At 40.7% G+C, this 21,338-nt stretch overlaps 1 protein-coding gene across 3 annotated transcripts in view; it reads right to left on the bottom strand.

Moving 5' to 3' along the window:
- The window catches only part of trrap (transformation/transcription domain-associated protein), a gene marked incomplete at both ends in the record, with an annotated part of 96,921 nt that overhangs the window by 28,033 nt on the left and 47,550 nt on the right, over positions 1-21,338 (bottom strand). For all 3 annotated transcript variants that reach the window (XM_083903468.1, XM_083903469.1, XM_083903470.1), the window contains 13 exons: positions 2,606-2,706; positions 4,458-4,604; positions 4,691-4,809; positions 6,456-6,651; positions 9,675-9,866; positions 12,106-12,241; positions 13,378-13,490; positions 14,180-14,317; positions 14,417-14,704; positions 17,709-17,828; positions 18,640-18,786; positions 19,029-19,208; positions 20,165-20,378. In XM_083903468.1, the coding sequence (XP_083759594.1) occupies positions 2,606-2,706; positions 4,458-4,604; positions 4,691-4,809; positions 6,456-6,651; positions 9,675-9,866; positions 12,106-12,241; positions 13,378-13,490; positions 14,180-14,317; positions 14,417-14,704; positions 17,709-17,828; positions 18,640-18,786; positions 19,029-19,208; positions 20,165-20,378 (2,091 nt within the window). The remainder of the gene's footprint in view (positions 1-2,605; positions 2,707-4,457; positions 4,605-4,690; positions 4,810-6,455; positions 6,652-9,674; positions 9,867-12,105; positions 12,242-13,377; positions 13,491-14,179; positions 14,318-14,416; positions 14,705-17,708; positions 17,829-18,639; positions 18,787-19,028; positions 19,209-20,164; positions 20,379-21,338) is intronic.

Genomic DNA, 21,338 nt, shown 5'->3' with positions numbered 1-21,338 from the left:
TCTCTGATGTACAGCACTTTGTTTCAGCTGTTGTTGTTTTTAAAGTGCTTTATAAATAAGGTTGGATTGGGCTGGAGAGTGAAAGAAAAGACACAGAAAACCTTTTAGTTTAGATTTGTGTTTATGTTTTCATTTAAAAAGCATGAAATAAAGTTTCAATTAACTTACCAAACATCTCATGGAAATGATTCATTTACCATCAACTTTTGAGCGATATGGCTGTAAATTTGTCGCTACATTATGCACAAATACTTTGCCCTTGGTCATGACTTATATAGTGAGTTGGGTCATTAAAAAAGTGGGTCCCCATAGAGAAAGTTTGGGAAACATTATATTTTCTACATCTCAAATGTTCAGTTTTGTCCTCAAATTGAAGACATTCAGTTCAGCGTCAAAGAAAACCACGACATATCACAGATATTGAATAAGCTGAAATAAAAGAGCTAGTGTTAAAGAGTGATGAGAGGTTTGAAGGAGCTGAATAAAAGCAGCAGAGAGAACTTGTAACGCATCATATTCTGAATTATTTACCACACATCGATAAGCGCCATCATTCATTTGTAATAATATTCCAAGGCCTCTTCACTTAGAAAGTCGTTTGACCCCGGCCATGGATTAACGTCACCAAGGGTTAAGCTGTGTTGATAAAATGTAATGCGAGTGGAGCGCGGCAGCCCCCATCATACGCTGCAGATCAATCCATTTTCAGGTGACACGACGAGCTTGACATCTTCGTATTTAATCACAGACGACAGCGCCAAGGTGAGGTACCAACTTCAGCATAATGGCTATATTTATCTGAGTGCTAATACACTCAGCGTGAAGGGCAGGGAGAGAGAAACCCTGCTACTGCAACTTCGCAGTCACACTTAACAACTATTTTGATTTGGAAACTGTTAAAGTAGCAGGTGAAGAAATATAGAGGTGAAATCTGGCAGGGGAGCCAAAGTTTTGACTGCTGCATTTATGCTGACGGGGAGATAAATTCTGAATCATCAGCTGTTCTCACCACACTGAGCGCTTTCTAACCGCTCCTTGGCACGCCGTCGGAATATTTTCCTTTTTTTCTCCCACACCTTTCAGCCTTTGATTAATAAATAAGACGCAAAAAAATAAAAAAGCAGCACTGCCTCGCAGTCAAAACAAGAAGACAAAACTGTCTACAGTCAGTAAATGGACGTCCATTTTAGGAGCCATTCCAAAACTCGACTCTCCCAGTTACTCGCAGCAAAATGTCTTCCAAGCCAATCAATTAAAATGCGTTATTATAAAAGGCATTTTGGCATGTGATTAAGAAACGGGGAGCTTGATTGCTGTGGGAGTCGGAGGCGAAAGACACCGCAGTAATGCTTAATGTGGCTGCCTCACTGTTAAGGCGCACATCAAGAGTTTCTACTCAACAGGAGCAGCGGCACCGAGACGCTGACAATTCTCCGACAGCCGTTTAATTGAAGGATCCCAAAATCCGAAGCATATGTGGCTGCACGTTAACCGCTCTCACTCACACACACATGCACAAACGCCCTCCCCCCCTTCCTCACTCTGCTGTTAATTCTCCCCTGGTGTAAAGGGGGGGAAAGTTAATGATTGCAATAAACCCTGCTGAGGTGGAAGGCAAGTTCTGCTGATACCATAGATTCCTGCAAATTGCCTGGAGTTAATTATTGAGCTGCATATACATTTAATAAGCCTTTCTCAATTTGTCTTTCACCCCTCAGGATGCCATGTCACGTCAGACATGACGGGCAAAGGGAGGGATGGGGGGGGCTGTTAAAGAGGCAGCTAGAAAACCCCGCAGCTAAAAATAAGATACGGACACCGTCACCTGCCGATGACACGGATGAACTTAAACACCGAGGCCACGGCGCGGCGGCGTAATCAGCGATGAGCTCATTTAATGACTTCCATGTGCACGTGAAGATAAGGAGCCACTTAGCCCTGTTTCCATGGCGTTAGAGGGAAAAAAAATCTAATTATGGTTTTAGTCCGAGCAAAAGTGGACTTGAAAAGATGGGAGTCTGAAACTCTGAAATTGTACTGAATTTCAGAAGCGGTTAGGAGTCCAATTACGATAGCACGAGCGCCGCAGGTATGCCCGATATCCAAAGAACGTGGATATCGTATACTAATCAACATCATTGGGGGTGTCGCCCAATCAGCTGTCGAGGGTGGAGCCAGTGTAGCTCCGCCCTGATCGCACCACCATACCATTTTTTTTTGGTACCCCATGGGAAGGTAATTTTAGGAACTATTCCTAACTGTTCAACTCAATGGAAACGCAGCTTATGTGACATTTAAGGTTTACAGATAATATATGATTTATTTTTTTCCTTTTTCCAGTGTCTAATGCAGTGATATTGATCAGTACCAGATGTCAAATGCAAACAAATCCACGTCATTTATATTAATTTGATCATGTGTACAATTAGTCTACATATGTCCTACACACTGTTCATAAACTGAATCAGCAGCACTTTCATTAAGCGCAACATCTCCTACATGTATTGTCCCCGTGCCAAGTAAAGCAATAAAATCATAAATAAAAGATGACAGACCAAGCAGAGTCAGTTTCAAAGTGAGAACACTGGAGTGAAGGTGAACATACTTGTTGATTTGAGCCAGAAACATGCCCTTCAGAGCATAGAACTCTGCAGTCATCTCCTTGGTGAAGTACTTGAGGTTGGTCGACTCGATCACCTCCAAACCCTGACACACACACACAGACAGACGGAGAAACAGACAGAGAAAAGCAAATAGATGTTTTCACTCAATGCTGGAGAAGGAGATTAAGAAGAAACGGCAAGCGGTGTTTCAGCTCGGCGCCGTAATCACAGGTGAAAAACAAACAAAGCGCTGAGTGTTCATTAAGAAGAGAAGAAAAGACGATGTGTTCAGGGAACTAAACTTCCATTATGGCGAGCCTCTGATTAGGTGTCCCTTATGTACTGCTGTGACAAATGATGTGTAGCAGGAGAGAGACGGAGAGTTCCAGAGGATATGAGATAGAGGTGAGAAAGAAAGTGGGGAGAGAGGAGTGTCTGCTGGCACTTTTAATGACTTGTGGTGTGCTGGACTGCCTCTATTAATCAGACGACTCCATGGGCTTAAGAGCAAGCTCCTGAGTTACACTCTCTTATAAGTCTTGCAGCTATAACTTGTCACCCAGAGCCACCCCAAACAATTCCTGCTCCGACTGCTGCTCTTCCCACGCAAATCCCCGCTAACTACGCCTCCAGCTACTGCCAACAGACATCAGCGCGAGTGCTTAAATCACAGCAAATGCATCAAACGTGTTGTCCTTCACTGGAGAAGTTTGAAGTGTAGCTGTGCAGAATTACGGTGCAGGTGTATCATATCGATCACGTTATTTATCAGACATAATTATGACTGGACCAGTAAATTGATTTCTTATTTTTTTGTGTTTTGCTGTTTCCAACAAACAGGGAGAGACATGGCCAATAAAATGTTTCACGACTTACAAGCAGCAATAAAAAAATTATGCCTTTGCAAATAAAAACCCATAGCAATTTGGAAAACACTCATTATATGATGATATGTGTAATATATTCTTTGCAGGGAGAGAGGTCTGCACAACAATTAGGTGAAATTGGGTGCAGGTACTGTATTTTACAGGAGTATATGCCACTGTAGCTGTGACTGTGCAACTGTGTTATTACCGGGAAATATGTTTTTATTCAGTTCCTGACAGTTTACGCTCAAGCAATAAATCTGTGTTTATATAATGCTTTACATACAGACTAATGGTTCATTCTGTTTGTAGTCAGAACTTGGATTTTCTCTGGATTTAATTCAGATTTCCAACTATGACCACAAGGTTCTCTTTGTGGTGGTGGGCAGGGATGAGGTGAGGTGAATTTTTTTTATCCTGTTTTCTCATAAAGTCAATGTTGTAGATAAGGGTTGAGCGATACGGCTTATAAATAATAATATCTTAATATTTTTTTATACTATATCGCTATATGGGAGATACATTGGAGATATAAAGCTGCACACAGGTTGTTTCTGTGGAAGTTGTGCTTCTCAAAGGAGAGAGACTGACGACACACTGTAAATACACTCTAGAATAAAAATATCTACTGTTTATGATTAGCATAACATGATCTTAATATACGCTTATGATTACCTTTCATTTTTAGTATAATACCTGCTTTATTTATTGTGTTAGAAACAATGAAGTTGTGAAATTCTGCTGTAACACAAATAATCAGGCTTAAAATTAAATAAGAGTGAGTGTATTTCATAAATATATATAATAAAAATGATGCAAAAGCTTTTAAAACCAGGAAAAGTCCTCACAGACACCGTATCACGAGACAAAAATGTCCACAATCTCTCGATATAATATTGATATTTGGACCAGCCCTAGTTGCAGATATTCTACAAACTAAAAGTAAGAAAAGAATGAAAAAGAAACAAAACTTCCAACTTGAACTTACCTGCATGCATTCATTCTTTCCCATGACTCCAGCCAGCTGCAAATAACACTTGACCTGCTGTCTGATCTTCTGGAAACAGTCCACGATGGGCACAGTGGGGATGGTATGTATACGACTCAGGATGTCCAGAGCCACGTTCACCAAACCCTAAAAGAAAAACAAAAACAGTGTCATGTGATTTGTATATGGAAACATTTAAATCTACCTGATAATAATAATAATATCCACATTACCTGTTTGCGTCCTATCTTGCCATACTGGATGATAGCAGAAGCCGAGGCGTGAACTCCCAGCATGGCGTTGTTGTTGTTTGGATCGTGCTGCGTGTTCGTCTCATACGCCGTCACGATGGCTGCAGACAGACAACAGGGGTGGGTTAAAATATCCATTTGGTGATGTATCGTCGTCCTTCCTTGTGCAATACGATAATCAATAGGTCAGAGAAAATATCGATGTTTTAATTAATAAATTAGGAAAACAGTCTCTGCCAGTTTCACTCACCAGGCATCACTACTTCATGTGTCCTCAGGGTGGCACTGCTAAAATTAATGGGGAGGAACTTGGGGCGGAAATGACGTGGCTGAAGAAGAGGGAGTTTAGAGCGGGATAATGGTGGAGAAAGCTACGTGAAGAGATACTCCGTCCATGTTTAATACATAGACTTTAGGCACTTTGTTCTCTATGTTGTGAATAAACAGAGAAATCCTGCACTTGTAACTTTTCACGTTAATGTTTAGTTTTCTTCGGTTACACAGATGTCGTGATTTATCACTGTACGACTGTCTTGTAATATATTGACTATCACGGAATCGTCGTATCATGGACCATGTATCGTGTATCTTATCGTGAGGTATCTTTGATTCTCACCCCGAGTTAAAACACTGTGGCTCTTCCGGCCTTCGGAATACTCCAGGGGAGGGAGGGGGAGGACACTAAATGTACTGAACAGTAAATGGTCCATGGTGATGAAATTTCATCAGGAACATTTCACTCCTCGCAGTGTGAGCCGGAGCTCCACTTGCATGAGACATCGCATTTTGCAGTGGCTGCTTCTCACAATGGTTTCAAAGTCACCGCGGGAGAGAGAGAGAGCTGAGCACTAAGCAAGGTGTGTGTGTGTGTATGTGTGTGTGGATGTTGCAGCCTGCAGTGACACAGAGCGCTTCATCGAGCTGACAAAAGAACACAGAGAGAGCCTGAGGTGGTTCTGTGAGTCTTGGTCCTTCATTAAACTAAAGTTAACCTAAGCAGCAAAAACAAACAAACAGAGAGATGACCTCAAAACACCTGTATGTGTTTATAAGACAAAAGTTACAGTTAAGACAACGTGAACCAAAGAAATATAAGCTCTTAATAGGCACACCCTTTCTTTTTTGATAGGTTTGAGTGTTTGTTTTAAATAACTAAATCAAGCTCTATGAGTTTGCAGCTTTTAAAATGTGGATATTGTCTTTGATATTTGATAGGATGAGATAGAATGTAATAATTTCAAGGTTTGGGAGGCACTACTCCATTTCAATTAATCAAGAAAAGAATCAACAGATGAACCAATAATGAAAATAATTGTTAGTTTGACATCTAATGTACTTAGGACATGTAAAAATTGTGATTTTAAGTGACTTGCTGGTTGCCTGTTGGTTGTCTGTGTTATTTCAGAAACTGAGAAATCGAGCCATGATGTGGCAGAGTTCTCTGGTCACAGGAGAACGGTTTGAAATAACACGCAGCAGAACATCTCTGAATGCACAAAATGTCAAATGTTGAAGCTAATGGGCTACAGCAGCAGACACGTACTCTGTACCTAATTAAGTGGCCGGCGAGAGAGTGTGTGTGTGTGTTTCAGTATGTTTGGTTGTTAGCACTGTCAGTGTGTGTGTGTGTGTGTGTGTGTGTGTGTGTGTGTGTGTGTGTGTGTGTGTGTGTGTGTGTGTGTGTGTGTGTGTGTGTGTGTGTGTGTGTGTGTGTGTGTGTGTGTGTGTGTGTGTGTGTGTGTCATACCTTGGTAGTGGTGCTGGCGCCACATGAAAATACTGCTCCAGTGTGACAGGTCGTCAGAGACGATGGGCAGCCGGTTCCTCCAGGTTTTCACCACCGTCTTCATGTCATGGAGGCTGGTGTTACGGCCCAGGTTAGCTGGCTGGAGCCCGGCGTTAATTTGAGCAGCTTCCTGCAGCTCAATGATCTGCTGTGCAGCCTGTGAAAGATATTATACGTATATATATATATATATATAAAAATATATATATATATAAAAAAAATACCTGCTGTTGAACTTTCATAAATATCACCAGAATCTTGCCCACACTCACTTGACAGATTCACCCTGGCTTTAAAGTTTTTACAGCGCATGCCAGATGGCAGAAGTGAAGCTGCAGGCAGATGGAAAAAACCTCCTCATGTCTGCAAACTTGCAAACTTCTTTTTTTTGTTTACACACACACAATTCTGTGTTTTAGGACTGCTGTGCAGTCTGCTTCAAAGATGTGGTGCAGACAGACAGACAGAACATCAACAACACTTAACGCTCTGCTAATGTGTCTGCACATATGAGCGAATGCATCTCGCCAAACGCCTTTCCCTTCCTTATTTTTGCACCAAATTACACATGTAATTTTTTTAATTATGATTATTGTTGACCTATTAGTCCAATTAAGTCATGTTACACCTTTTGAACTATGAAGCTGTTAATGACACATTTGTGCTGATGTATGTAAGACATGAGACTTAATTCTCCAACTGTGTAACCACTCCCATGACTCAGCAAAAATGTACTGTGACTACTGTGAAAAGTAAAGCATGTAATATACTTGTAATAAAAAACATTGATCAGTGTTTGTCAAACCTGGAAATGACGATGTTCTCGAATCTTAATGATTTCTTTGTTATGTTAAGAAATGAAGCAAATATTCACATTTAAGAAGCTAAAACAAACAGAAATCTTGTTTTAATCATGAAAAAAGATTCAAACCGATTAATCGATCATCAAAATAGCTGACGATTAATTAGGTCATTGATTAATAGTTTCAGCTCCATTTTACACCTTTTCAACTATGAAGCTGTAAACAACAAATTTGTGCTATTTCAAAGACATAATTTTCCAACTTTATAACAAATATTCTTCTCAAATAAAGTAGAAATAAACATCCCACAACATGACTCGGCAAAACACTGTTGCTCATGATTAATTACATAGTGAAGCATGCAATACATAGTTGTTTTTTTAAAGAAATTGGTTTCCCAATATATGATTTTGGACCTGTATCATTTCTAGAATGTCACAAGGATAATAATATATATGTAAAAAAAAGCAAACTCAGTCCACCAATATTATCTTTTGTGCTACCAAAATAATCTAGCGGAGGAAAATCATTACGACTTCCTACGTTGCTTGAATACATCATCGGCCTTTCAGCGATATGACACGGGAGGAAAATAAATAAATAAATAAATAAAATGACAAGGAGATGGGGGGAGGGGAAGGGCTGGAAAGATAAGTGAGAGCCTCTATCTCATTCTGTGAAGAGAAGCTTCATTGATTGGCCCAGAGCCCCTTTGTGAACACATAATCAATCATTCCATTATAACTACTCATCAATCCATATTAATGCCGACCTCCTCATAATCGATAGAGCGCGGTGATAATCCATCGATCGCAGGGTCGCTGCCCGAGAGCCCAGATTCCATGATAACTTGATTCAAATGGTATTTGAGCCGCGGCGCGTTCCGAGTCGCGGAGGGCTTCTCATCTTTCTGAGGCTCACGGAGTCGCGGACGTGAGATATAGAGTTTGGAATGGAGATTTACAACCGGCCGCTCGGCTGGAGGGAGAGGAATAAATAGCTTGTTTTCCCTCGGCTGGACTAAATTAATTGGACGGCACATTTGTAAGCACAGGCGTTACCTAAATACACACAAAGAAAAGAAAAACAACGGCCATTTTGAAAAGATAAATCAGAGCCGTGGCGAAGACGCTCCCGCAATCAAATCTCCCAAAACAAAATAAATTAGGCAATGCAATATTTTTCACAATTATCTGTTAATATCAGCTGATGGCCGGTTTCTAACCTTCATTCAGAGCGTCCCATTCATCATGGAAATGTAATTCTACTGCAGGTATTTAATCAAATGCTATCTGATGGCCGGGGAAGTAATTACAGCCATTCTAAACTTCCTCCCTTTCTTCTCGTCTCTCTCTGTCCCTGTGTCCTCCTCATTCTCTTCACTCTCCACCTTTTTCAATTTCCACTGCCTTAGTCTCCCGTCTTTTCCCATTCTCCACTTTCATCTCTGCCCCTGTCTATTGTAATCTTTCAAAGAGGCTTAAAGGTTTTTCTCTTTTTTAATAATCTATCTCAATTTTTTTTTTTTTTCACAAAATGGAGTAACCGAGGTAGACGGAGGGAGGAGGACGAGGACGTTATCAGAGTTACTCATTTCAGGGCTACGGCTGATCGCTCAACAGAAATCTAATCAAATGTGATCAAATAAAAAAGATTAGAGAGAAAATTATTTGGATAAACAACAAAATAATTACCATTTAATGTTGAAAACAGTAAAGGATGAAGTAAGGAACTTTTCTAGTCTGACTGCATCCGCATTTCTGAAACTTTTAACAATAAGGGGACCCACTTTTTAATGATGGCAAACTACTGGGACCCAAATCACACCGAGAAGAGCTATAACTAGTGTTCTACAGTACTGGTTCCTTTGTATTTCTAATCCAAACATCACCAAAGTCAGCTCTGCACACATTGGTGTCTTCACTCAGTCGCCTGCCAGGTTTGAAGCCTGCCAAGCGAACGTTGGTGCTCAAGTGGCTCATTTACTGGTATATCTGCTGCATTTTTACCAATATCTCTTGTATTTCTTATCCGAACACCGCCAAAGTCAGCACTCCACACCCTGGTACACCCAGTTAGTCACCTGCCAAGTCTGAAGCCTGTCAGGCAAACCATTGGACCGATATGCAATTTAAAGTTATTCCTTGCTTTTATAGATAGATGTAGCAACTCATTTATGGCCATATCCGTAAAAGTGAATATCATAACATAATAAGTAAAAGGTTGGGGGAACTTGTGAACCATCTGTAGGTCCAGACCCAGTCTTTAGGAATCACTGTACTCGATAATAAAAGTGTTTTTATTATCGCAATAAAACAACTTAATTCAGTGCCGTTTTTGTTTACCGCTACGTGGGTCTTAAGTGCTGCATACTGACCTGAAGCAGCGGCGTGTGCACGTGGGAGACGATGTGAGGCAGCCTCCTCCACTCGCGGATGGCCAGGCTGGAGGCCATCTCCACCAGCCGCTCGATGAAGTTGAGCTGCTGCTCCTCCGGGTGGCAAATGGCCAGGTAGCCGCGGTGCATGTTGACCTTCCAGGCCATCTCTTTGGGACAGCTCAGCTCCACCTGGATGATCACACGGGGGGGAAAGTACGGATAATAAATAAGTAATGAGCACCATGTTTCAGGTACAACTACTAATATAAGCGGTGAAACCATAACTAAATAAATAAAGTATGATAAAGAAAGATTTTATCATTGTTTGAAGACTCCGACACAAACTGGCGATGGTGTTCGGTGTCCTTGTTGTAATGATAATATGACGATAAGACAGTCATCAGTGTGAAAATATCTGTTATAACAATGCAGCTGTACCCTGGCAACCTTCGTGCATAAGCCCCTCCCACCCACTGACACACAGGGAAACCCCTGATTTGGACAAATAGAACCCAATTCATTTTCTCATTAGTTTCAGCAGGACTTTTGTACTAATGACTAATCAACCTGACAAGCCTGACACAGCGGAGGCGGAGAAAAGGTGCCGCTATTGATTAAACCGCTGAGTGCATTAACTCTCAAACAGCAGCTCGAGGGGGGGAGGGATGTCAGACCTGTGGATCGTCTGTTTGTGTGTTTACAGGTGACAAGAGAGAGAGAGAAGACGGAAAAAGAGGACAAGAATGAGGGGGAAAAGCTCAAATGTTGGGTGATGCTTAATGAATGTCCTGGAGACAGGGACGGCCTTATCAAGAGCCAGCTTTAATTGAAAGCAGGGACATTTGGACTGCTCTTTTTTTTCCCTCCCTGAGCGAGTGAGCTCCGGGTAGGCAGGTAACTGAAAGCCATAAAACAAATCACCCTGCAGCAGATGCTGGGGTTAATTATTCACGCTCGGAGCCGTCATAAATATTAGCTGCTACAACCAGAAATATAGAGCGGGGGATGATGAAAAGATGAAGGAGGAGGAGGAAAGGATGGAAAAGATGGCGGAGACAAAAAATGGAAGGAAAGAAACGAGGAGTGGATATAGTGGAGCCGGTGCTGCCATCCAGACAATTTAATTAGGTGTCACCGCAGGACAGAGCGGCTCAATTGGTTCCAAGTCTCCTTGAAAGAGCAAAGCAGGAGTATTTGTTATACGTCCGGCGCTATCATGCACTTGCCACCCATCTACACTTTGTTTCAGGAAACACGGGGGGCAATAAATTAACGCAGCAAACAGCTGAACTGCATTTCCACAGCTTTATGGCCGACTCTCTCTCTCGTTCTGCCCGGCGGCGTGAGGTTCAGGTGGAGCTGAGCACCCACCAATATCAAGCTACTATATACGACACACACACACACAGAGACACACACACACACAGAGACACACACACACACACACACACACAGACACACACACACACACACACAGACACACACACACACAAACACACACACACACACACACACACACAGACGAAGTCTGGTCTTAAAGGTCCAGTGTGTCACATTTAGGAGGGACAACTATAAATAACATTTTATTAGAGGATATTAACTTTAAAATCAAAAGAAATGCCTTAGAATAAATTTTTATCAGGGGGTTCTTTTGCTGAGTTTTGAAGTTAGGTTACTATGCAAATCAATCAATCAATCTTTATTTGTATAGCCCACAGTTTACAAAACATAGTTTGTCTCACGGGACTTCACAGGGTTGGTAACATCCTCTGTCCTTAGACCTTCGACCAGGGTAAGGAAAAACTACCAGGGAAAAAACCCTTATAACAGGGAAAAGGGGTGCAGAGGCCTCGGTATTTGCTAATTCTTACATATTGGACCTTTAAAGCTGTAGTGTGCAACTTTTAAATACATAGAAATCAAATTCAAAACACTGTCAAATCAGCTCATCATGACTCGCTCTTACTGTCTGTGTTTCTCAGTATAGCAGTGATGCACGCCCATATTCCTGCACACAGGAAGTGATTTGTTTTATATCGGGACAGATGGAGACAACAGCAGTGGTGCGCTAGTAAAGCTAGACTAGCTGCTAACAGGCTTAAAATATGACTGAAAACGCAATGAACGCTTCTTGTCACCACCCGTCCCTACGTTACTGCTGCATACACACAAACGTTCCCTCAGTCAGGTCTGATAGTCTTGCTTGATAAGAGCATAATACAGATAACATTTCATCGTTTCAGTTCATGAAGACCAAACAGGCAGAAGTTTTTTAAAAACCACAAAAATTTAAGTGGTGTGAAGTTTCTGGTTCACCGTGTTCACACTTAACAGTGGATGAGGGATTGTGATCACAGTTTCCTTTGTTCCATTTCCTGTCTAACTGTTCAGAATGGCTGTGCCCATGAATGAGTGCGCACTTACTCACCTGCACCAGAGCCTCCTTCATAGCAGCCCAGTTGGAAACCCTCCAAGCACACTCAAGCACCAGATATGGGTTAGAGTGACCTTTAGACTGGCCATATTCTGTCAGAGGCTCCCACTGGTTCAGCTCCTTCGAGCACCTGGACGCACAGGAGTTGAGAAGTTAGGGAAACTTTCAGTCGTGCTTTTAAATGAGCCACACAGTTGTTGGTTCCAATTGGACCATAGATGCCCATGCTTGTCGGGCTGAAATCATAAATAACTGGGTGAAAATGGGGTACTCAGACAAATTATGTGTCATTATACACTACTGTTCAAAAGTTTGGGGTCACCTATGCAATGTTTTTGTGTTTTCTATTAAAAGTCACACTTATTCATCAGAAGAGTTGCAAAATGAATAGAAAATATAAATTGCTTTCGTCAAAGAACCAGCAAAACTGTTTTCAGCTGTGCTAACATATTTGCATATGGGTTTTCTAATCATCCGATAGCCTTCTAACGCGATTAGCAAACACAATGTACCATTAGAACACTGGAAATGGGCCTCTAAACACCCATGTGCATATTCCATTAAAACCAGACGATTGTAGCTAGAATTGTCATTTACCGCATTAACAATGATTCCTTTAATGTTATATTCATTGAAAAAAAAGAGCTTTTCCTTCAAAAATAATGGCATTTCTATGTAACCCCAAACTTTTGAACACAAATTGCACAAATAAAGGCTACAAAAAACTGTGTGTAAGGACTAAAAATCACATGTTTCAATTGTTCCTTTACTGTACATGGTAGAGTGTGTGTCACTTCTGTTTTATTGATGCTTAAGGAATATATTATATAGAGTAGGACATGAAGTCCTTGGTATTGGATTTGTAAAACACTGCATCATTTGCAGGCAGACGCAGTGGTCATCATGACTGACTAAAACCACTTTATTAAGGGGGGTAATTTAATTTGGATATATCACAGTGGAAGAGGATTTGTGCTGGCAGAGACACAATTTTCCACTAACAGCGTTTGCGCTGCATCCGCATATACAAACAAAATCATATTAAAGGCCGCGGCGACCTGCGAGGAAAAAAAAAACAAGGGGCGACATGGACAGTTTTTAAGGAGGAGAAATATAAATACCATAAAAATTTAATTTTTAGTCTTCAATTATTGTCATTTCTGTAAGCGCTGTTGTATAATTCATGATGTGTGGGGATGGAATAATGATAATGATACAGTTTGTTTTGTGTGTAAAGGGAAGCTCAGCGTGTTCCAGAGATCTTACCGTATCCAGTGGTCCTCCCACAGCTGATACTCTGGGAAAACAGCCGGAGACACGTTGTTCCTCTCGTGCTCTTTCCTCGCTTTCTCCATCGCTTTCTCATAGCTCTCCTGGGCCTGAGCAGACAGAAAAATACAAGTTTTTAAGTCACAAGTTTCAGTTTCAATATGAATTTCTTGGATAAAACTTGGTATAAAAGAAAGTTTTCTGCTCACACGTATAAATGATTACAGAAGTGGCATCATGTTATTACACAGCCTTTAAAATGAATAAAGATTTAAAATCGGGAGGAGAAAAATCATAATTATGTCATTCCCTTCTATTAGCCTGCATGGCAAACTAATATTAAAAACATAAGAGCACATTAAGCAGCACTGATTAAATAAACAATTATGAAAAATATAATTTTAAAGACAAAATGTCAACAAAAATGTAAAATATTAAGCTTCAAAGCTGCAATAATGACAATTAAATTAGGATAAGAGTTGAAATCTTTGGAATAGTATGAATTTCAGTCGCCTGCAACAATTTATGGATTATTAATCCATTACTAAATGATTCATTTAGTTTTTTTTTTATAATTTAAACAAATGCTCTGGGTTTTTAGCTTCTTAAAAGTGAATATTTTCAGGTTTCTTTGCTCCATTAAAATGATTAATTTTGATTTGTGGACATTTCAAGGTTTGGGAAACACAGATCACATGAGTACTCATTAATCGATTTAGTCAATAGTGAAAACAATAGCTGCAGCCCCAAATTCAAGCATATGCCAGTATATAAATATTCTACTTTAATATCCTCAAACCTGTTCGAAGAAGCCATGTTGCTCATAGGCGATGGCAGTGGCCGTCTCGGGGAACTTGCACCTCTTCTGCCACAGACCTGCCCACATGTCCTCCTCCTGGAGCAGCGAGTAAAGCTCTGCTAACGAGTCCAAAATCTCCTGCAGAGAAGCAGACGTATCAGATCATCCATGGTGGCACAGAAGGGAAAAAAAAAAAAAAAAGTAAAAGCAGCAGAAGTTGAAATCAAAACACCGTACCTGCTGAGGCGGCGTGATGCTCTCCTGCTCATAGAACTCTGTGCTCTGCTTGGGCTTGCTGTGCAGGCTGAGGCCCTTTTCAAAGGCCTGCTGCTCCAGCATCAGCGTGGAGCGCAGCCACAGGTTGTGCGTCTTGCCCAGGTACTTGAGCACGCAGGGCCTGATGGGAATGGGAGGAACGCACTGGGACATGGCCTCCACGAAGCAGTTGAGAGCGCTGGGCTGACAGTCCCGCTGCGCCTGGTGGCTGCCGCTGCACAGGAAGGGACTCATTTCACCTGATAACGCCTGGAGAGTGTAGAGAGAGAGAGGGACACAGACGATATGAGAGAGAGGGAGACAGAGTTTGTCGTTTCATACAGAGGCAAACTGAGGTTTGAGTCTCCCACTGGGATTAAAATATATATATCTCTATCAAAACTTCCTGTCCACAGCTTGACAGAGTAATGGTATCACCCAAGTTTGTTCTGAGTAAACTTTAGTAAGAATCTACCGAATGATCACATTTCTGAGAAATCCCTATTTCTCAAATAGACAAACCTGTAAAAAGGAAAACATCTCTGTTAAAACTCATCAGATTTGAACAAAATCTGGTGTTTATATGCAAAATCACATCCACAATCACGGTGATTACCAAAGCATGTTAGCAGGAAAATTTTGGTTAGAATTTACCCCCAAACAAAGTGGATTGGACTGACAAAACCTGAAGGAAATGATTTAGATAAAGGATTTGGTGGTAGAGCTGAAACAATTAATCGATTATTAATCAATTACTAAATTAATCATCAACTATTTTGATAATTGTTTTGAAGCCTGATTCATTATTAAAACAAGATTTCTAATTGTTTTAGCTTCTTAAATGTGGTTTCTTTGCTCAACATAACAAATAAATCATTACAACTGTATCATTTTGTTTTGTGGGCAAAACAAGACAATCGAGAACATTGACATTTCCAGGTTTGACAAACACTGATCAATGTTTTTCTAACATTTTTGTCAAACCTGGGAATGTCTTGTTTTGTCCACAAACAAAAATGATTCCGTTTTAATGATTTCTTTGTTACGTGGAGCACAGAAACAAAGAAAATATTCAAATTTAAGAAGCTAAAAAAATCAGAAATCTTGTTTTAATCATGAAAAAAGCTTCAAACCGATTCATCGATTTTCAAAACAGTTGACGATTAACTTAGTAATTGATTAATAATCGTTTCAGCTATATTGGACAGCAGATTTTTTGTGTCTTTCATGTGGATGAAGGTGTTTTTGAGAAATGTGGACAGGATTAGGGTTGTGTGTGTGTGTGTGTTTCTCAGTTTCCCTTGAGCAGCAGAGCACTGATACAGCATTATCGATGGAGGCGTTCTGTTGCACGCGAGTCGAGCAACGCGACACCTTCTTTCCCAGAAACGCTGCTATTAAGAGGAAAAGAGCAAAATCACGCTGTGCAACCGCTTTCTTCTTTGATTTATATCCGACCTATTTTTATTGAAGACAATGGCAATATAGTGTGTGTGTGTGTGTGTGTGTGTGTGTGGGGGGGGGGGGAATAAGATAAGATTTTGAAGATTTGTTTGAACCAAACGATGCGACGAGAGCCTCCTCAGATGGACAAGAGAAGACTCAGGGGTTACAGCTGCAGTAATCATGAGTGACACACACTCAGAAATAAATTATGTATTCGTAATGAATATAATTTCGCCGCCTGTTGACAGCCCGGGAATAACTGATGCTTTGATGGTCAGTCTAATTAGGCCGGTGCTGGAGGAAGACGGTGGAGGAGGAGGGTGGAGGAGGAGGAGGAGGAGGAGGAGGAGGAGGAGGCCGGCGCCACGTCAAAGAATATGCTTTTCTGTCATTCCAATGAATTCATCAGTGCGCAGATATAAACCCCTCGTAATCACTCTATTCTCCGCTGAAAATTGCTATGGTGTCTAATGTTTTGCGTGAAACGCATGAGGATGGGGATAAAACACATACGACATGAATAAAATATCACTTTCTTTCCACTGACGGCAACATTTTCACACGTGTAAGAGGCTCAATCACTTCAAAAACTCCATATGCATCTGCTTCATTTAACTCATCACATTTCTTTCCTCCTCCTTCACATTTCTCATTTGCATGTTTAGCACAAATCAGTGCTCATTAAGTGCACGTTTTGACGGCCAAGGTCACACTTACTGTCTGCTTGTTGACTGCAGTCAAGTCGGCGCATAATCACTCAATCTGCATAAAACTTTCAACCAAACTTTCAACATTTAAAACACTTTGTGTTCAATTCATTTCTAATTTATTAAGTTTATTTTACCGTTACGCATTTGGATGTGTGTTTATAGAGCTTTCTGCATATTTTATAAAGCGTCTTGGAACATCCGTGTGTGTGTATGTGTAACTCAGCAGAGATAGGTATAAAGGGAGATCACTCGCTCCGTATGAAAAGCTACGTTGTTCAGCTCTACAGCATGAAAAAGATGCGAGATGACTACAATTATCTGACTATTAATTGAAGACTAAATTATTTGTCAACTCTTTTAAACACTGAATGATTGGTTTGAGTGCTTTTGCTTGACAATAATTAAGATGAGCATTTTTCAGCTTCTTAAAATTTTCTGATTTGGACAAAACAAGACATCCTCATTTCAACACTAAATCAACATTTTCAGACAATTTATGGACCAAATAAGTACTCAATTAATCAAGAAAACAATCGACAGATTAATAGATTATGAAAATAATTGTTAGCTGCTGCCATAGAGATGACAATTTTCCACAGTCGTTAACTGTATTAAAGTGTAGGCCTATTAAATATTGACTTATGATTTGATTTGAATTGGTTTTAGGGATGTTTTACTTTAAATACAACAATTTCTCCAATTTTTGAGTTTCCAAAAACACATAAATAAATAATTGAAACTGAATTATTTTTGGACAAAACTCATTGAATAATCGAGAAAATTATCAAGTGGTTAATTGATAATTAGTTGAGCCTGCATTTTATTTTGTGTATATTTATAGTTTATTTAAGGTGTTTATTTAGTCTATTTTTATTATTTGAACTTCACATTTGACTCTTTTTTGGGCAATTGTAGTGTTTTTATCTTAATAAATAAAGTACTAGTTCAGACACCATTGAAGCCCTGGCATTGTTATTTAAGTATTGCTTTAAGAGTCTGTATCAGCAAAAAGTCAAAGTCAGCCAATCCCATGTAAGACTTTAAAGACGTGCAGGGCGTCGACAGCAAAGTGGAGATTAAAACTCGCTGTTTCTCTACAACCAGGACGCTGTACTCACGTGCTGCTGTCGATCAGACAGAATCTTCCAGAGTCGAGGGAAGAGCTGCACCCAGGTTCTCTCAGCCAGAGGAGTGGCGATGTGACAGAGCTGGACCAGAGCGTTGAGCAGAGCGCCCGTCTGACACAGGACAAACACAAAGACAGAGAGACACAGAGGAGACGCTGTGACGCTGATTCTGGCAAACATTTCTCTTTGAGATGCAGCAGCAGCAGCAGCGTTGCTTATTTACCACCTTAATCCTCTTTGACTGATGTGCCGCGCTTTTTTGATTTAATAGCTAGAATAAAAAAAACAGCAGGATTCTGCATAATGAAGAGAACTTTGTGCTCATTCTGCTCAAAAGATTAGTGAGGGAAAAGGTTTTTTAAGTTTGATGAATACCGACACTTTAAATACACCCATATTCTTCTCAAATGCCATGAGTTACTACTGAGTAATTGGTTTAAATTTAAAAACCCATCATTACAGTTGGACACTTCATTTCAGGTGTTGTTTCTCACACTGAACTGAAAATACTGAATAAATATATTTATATATATATTTAGGATTTTGAATGAGTAACATATCTCAATATAAAAGGTGTATTTATTTGGCTTGTATTGTTCAATAAAGGATGAGTTGGAAACACTAAAAATATGGTCAAATTCTGCTGTGACACAATTAACTAGAATTATAACTGAAAAGGGGTCGCTAAATCAGTTTTCTTAAATAGTTTTATGTGGATTACATGTATTTTTAATCAATTAAATATAATGAATATCATACTATTGGATTAAATGTCTCAATATCAGCACTGCAACAGCCTTTAAAAGTAGGAAAATTACATAATAAATCCATACACAGATGATAAATCAAGATATGACAACACCAAACGCTAACAGGATTTCTTGTCAATCAGCTTGAGTTCGGGTGTGACCTTTGACCTTACCTTGACTTCCCTGAGTGAGTCAAGGAACTTGTCGTGGCGGTTGGTGAGCATGTGCAGCTGGTTGCCCGTGTCCCTCTCGGCCTGCTCCTTGGTCTTTGGGATGGTCGTCTGGTCACCTGGTGCCAACTCGATGTCTATTTCCACATCCTGTCAGAGATGACAAGGAGAGGGAGAGGAGGGGGAGAGGAGGGGGAGAGGAGAGGGAGAGGAGGGAGAGAGGAGGCCCTGCGATCACATTTCGCTCAAACACCAACACAGACGCTGGACTTTAATCTGACCACAGCGTGTAACACAACCCTAATGGGATAATGTGTTGATTTGTGCGAGAGTGTATGCATCTTGATGTGTTTTTGTGCGTGTGCTTCGTCCCCCCCACCCCCCACACATACCTCCTCCTTTGTCTCGCTGTTCTCCCTCTCCCGCGGCTCCTGCTTGATGTGCGTTGCCATGGCGAAGGCCGCGCGGTCGTGGCTGTCGGCCAGGTTGATGACGTTGGTGATAGACGGCAGCATGGATCCCTGACAGCTGGTGCCGATGATGGTGTTTCGCTCGCACACGGCCAGCAGAAGCTAACGAGCACAAAACACAGGGTCGGCAACAGTTAAGTCGTGCTTCTATAAAACAGCAACTGGTGCAGGGGGCCTAAGTCAATATGTGCCCGTTTGTGTAGTGGAGTGACACAGAATGAGCGGAGGATCTCTGGCATTTCTCAACAAAACAACGTCTTAGTCAGGGTTCCCACAGCTTTGTTGACATCAAACAAAAAGGACTTTTCAAGGACTTTGCGATTTTCAAAGACTGTCATGGGTCTTGATTTATTTTGATTTCAAGGGCCCGTGGGAACCCTGCCTTAGCGAGTCAAGTTGGAAGCCTGTCAGGCAGACAGACGTTCCTTACATCTATAGATATAGACATGATACGACTTTTAATACATAAAAAAGTCTTAAACAAAAGACACACTCACACTCAGAGAAAATGCTGGATTAGAACCTTAATGGTCAAGTGTGTAAGAGGCAATGACACCTAATGCAGAGATATCAAACAAAGGATTTTCTTTGTAGTAAATCTAGTTAAGATTCTGGTTCAAATAAAGCAAAAAGCACAGCCTGGCTTTGGTTTGTCTGTTGTGGCTGTTGTCGTAACAAGGCAGCACAAAATGGCCCCAGGTGTAAAGCAAGACTTTTGCTTACAACATGTTAAAAAAAGGTATAAAGCAACCAACAATGGTGCTTGTTGAAAGGACAAATTATGTCATTATTGCAATTATTTTATATTGTACTATTAATTAATTGAATACAGTCATAGTTTCTGATTGTTGTTTTGTGCCAACTTAAAAAATAAAAAGCAAGAGCATTAACATAGAGCAGTGGTTATTTCAAGAGCTCAATACTATAAAAAGTTTGATAACCACTGTATCCACTCATAAAAACCCACTTGTGCGTAGTATATTCAGCTTCTACTGGTAAACCTTTCCTATACGTTACACACTGGACCTTCAAAGAGCAGAAGCAGCGTTCGTGTTCACCTCGGTGCACTGTTTGATCCAGAAGTGGCTGCCCATGGCCTCCCAGTTCTGAGAGCAGCAGATGTAAAGCAGCCGCTCGTAGACGCGCCGCTTCATGGAGGCGTCGAACACCTCAAAGAACTTGGCTCGGATCAGCGGCTGAGTGCAGCGCAGCCCCGAGAGGAACGCCGGCTCCAGCTTGGAGGTGGTGTCAGTTCCTGAGAGGCCCTCGTCCCTGCATAATGCGACAGGACAAAAACATTTAATGCGACGCAAGACGCGAACATGCTTGTTCTTAGCCCATGTCGCCTCCATGATTCATGGAAGCAGAGGATTAAAAATTTAACACACTTCCGACATCCGTTGTCACACGGATGTGAAATTTACCAGAAATATGTCATGTATCTTAATGTTTGGGCTGATGATTATTTATGATGTGATAACCCCTTAATGTGTGGGTTATTTTCTAAGTTTGTTTGCTCCATAAAGTGTCAGAATATGTTTCATTTCATAAATTGGCACAACCCTGTAAGTGACAATGTTCTTAAATGTCTCTATTAAACATGTTTAGTTTTACAAGCCTATGCCTAAATTTGAATGTGGGAAATAATGTTCATGTTGAAAGAGCACAGACTTGTAGTTTTACTACTAATATATAAAGACATCATTAATTTTACTGTCGAAAGAACAATACAAAGAAACTCTAAATAATCAATACTGACAGCTTCTTTTTTCTGGTGTCATTCCAGGTGTAAAGACATAATCACACATACTCTGCATAAACAAAATACAATCTAACCAACCTTGAATGAGTTTAATGGGTGTCATTTATAAATATGACAGGCAGGTACGAACGTCTCACACACACACACGATGACACCTCATAATGTCAGAGCAGCGTTCAAATGCAACGTGGCAGGGTGTTTAAAAAGGCTTGTCATGCCGCGCTGAGGCTCACTGGAGTGTGAGGAGATGGCAGTTAACGCTGAATATTTGTTGGAATTAAATATCTTTGACTTGGCGACTGCCGTGATAATAGCGTGGCGTTGCAACAGCCACGCGATAAACACTTCAAGAAGTTCCTGTAAAGTGATTAAAAAATCTCTCTTCTGGGCTTTGCCACCTCACAGTAAAAGAAAAAACCTGTTACGGACCAATTTGCCGAATTTGTTTAACAACATAATGTACACTGCTC

This window comes from Microchirus variegatus (genome assembly GCF_963457635.1).
Source record: "Microchirus variegatus genome assembly, chromosome: 17".
Classification (NCBI taxonomy): domain Eukaryota; kingdom Metazoa; phylum Chordata; class Actinopteri; order Pleuronectiformes; family Soleidae; genus Microchirus; species Microchirus variegatus.
The sequence above is the reverse complement of the archived record's forward strand: the minus strand, read 5'-3'. Positions and strand labels throughout refer to the sequence as shown.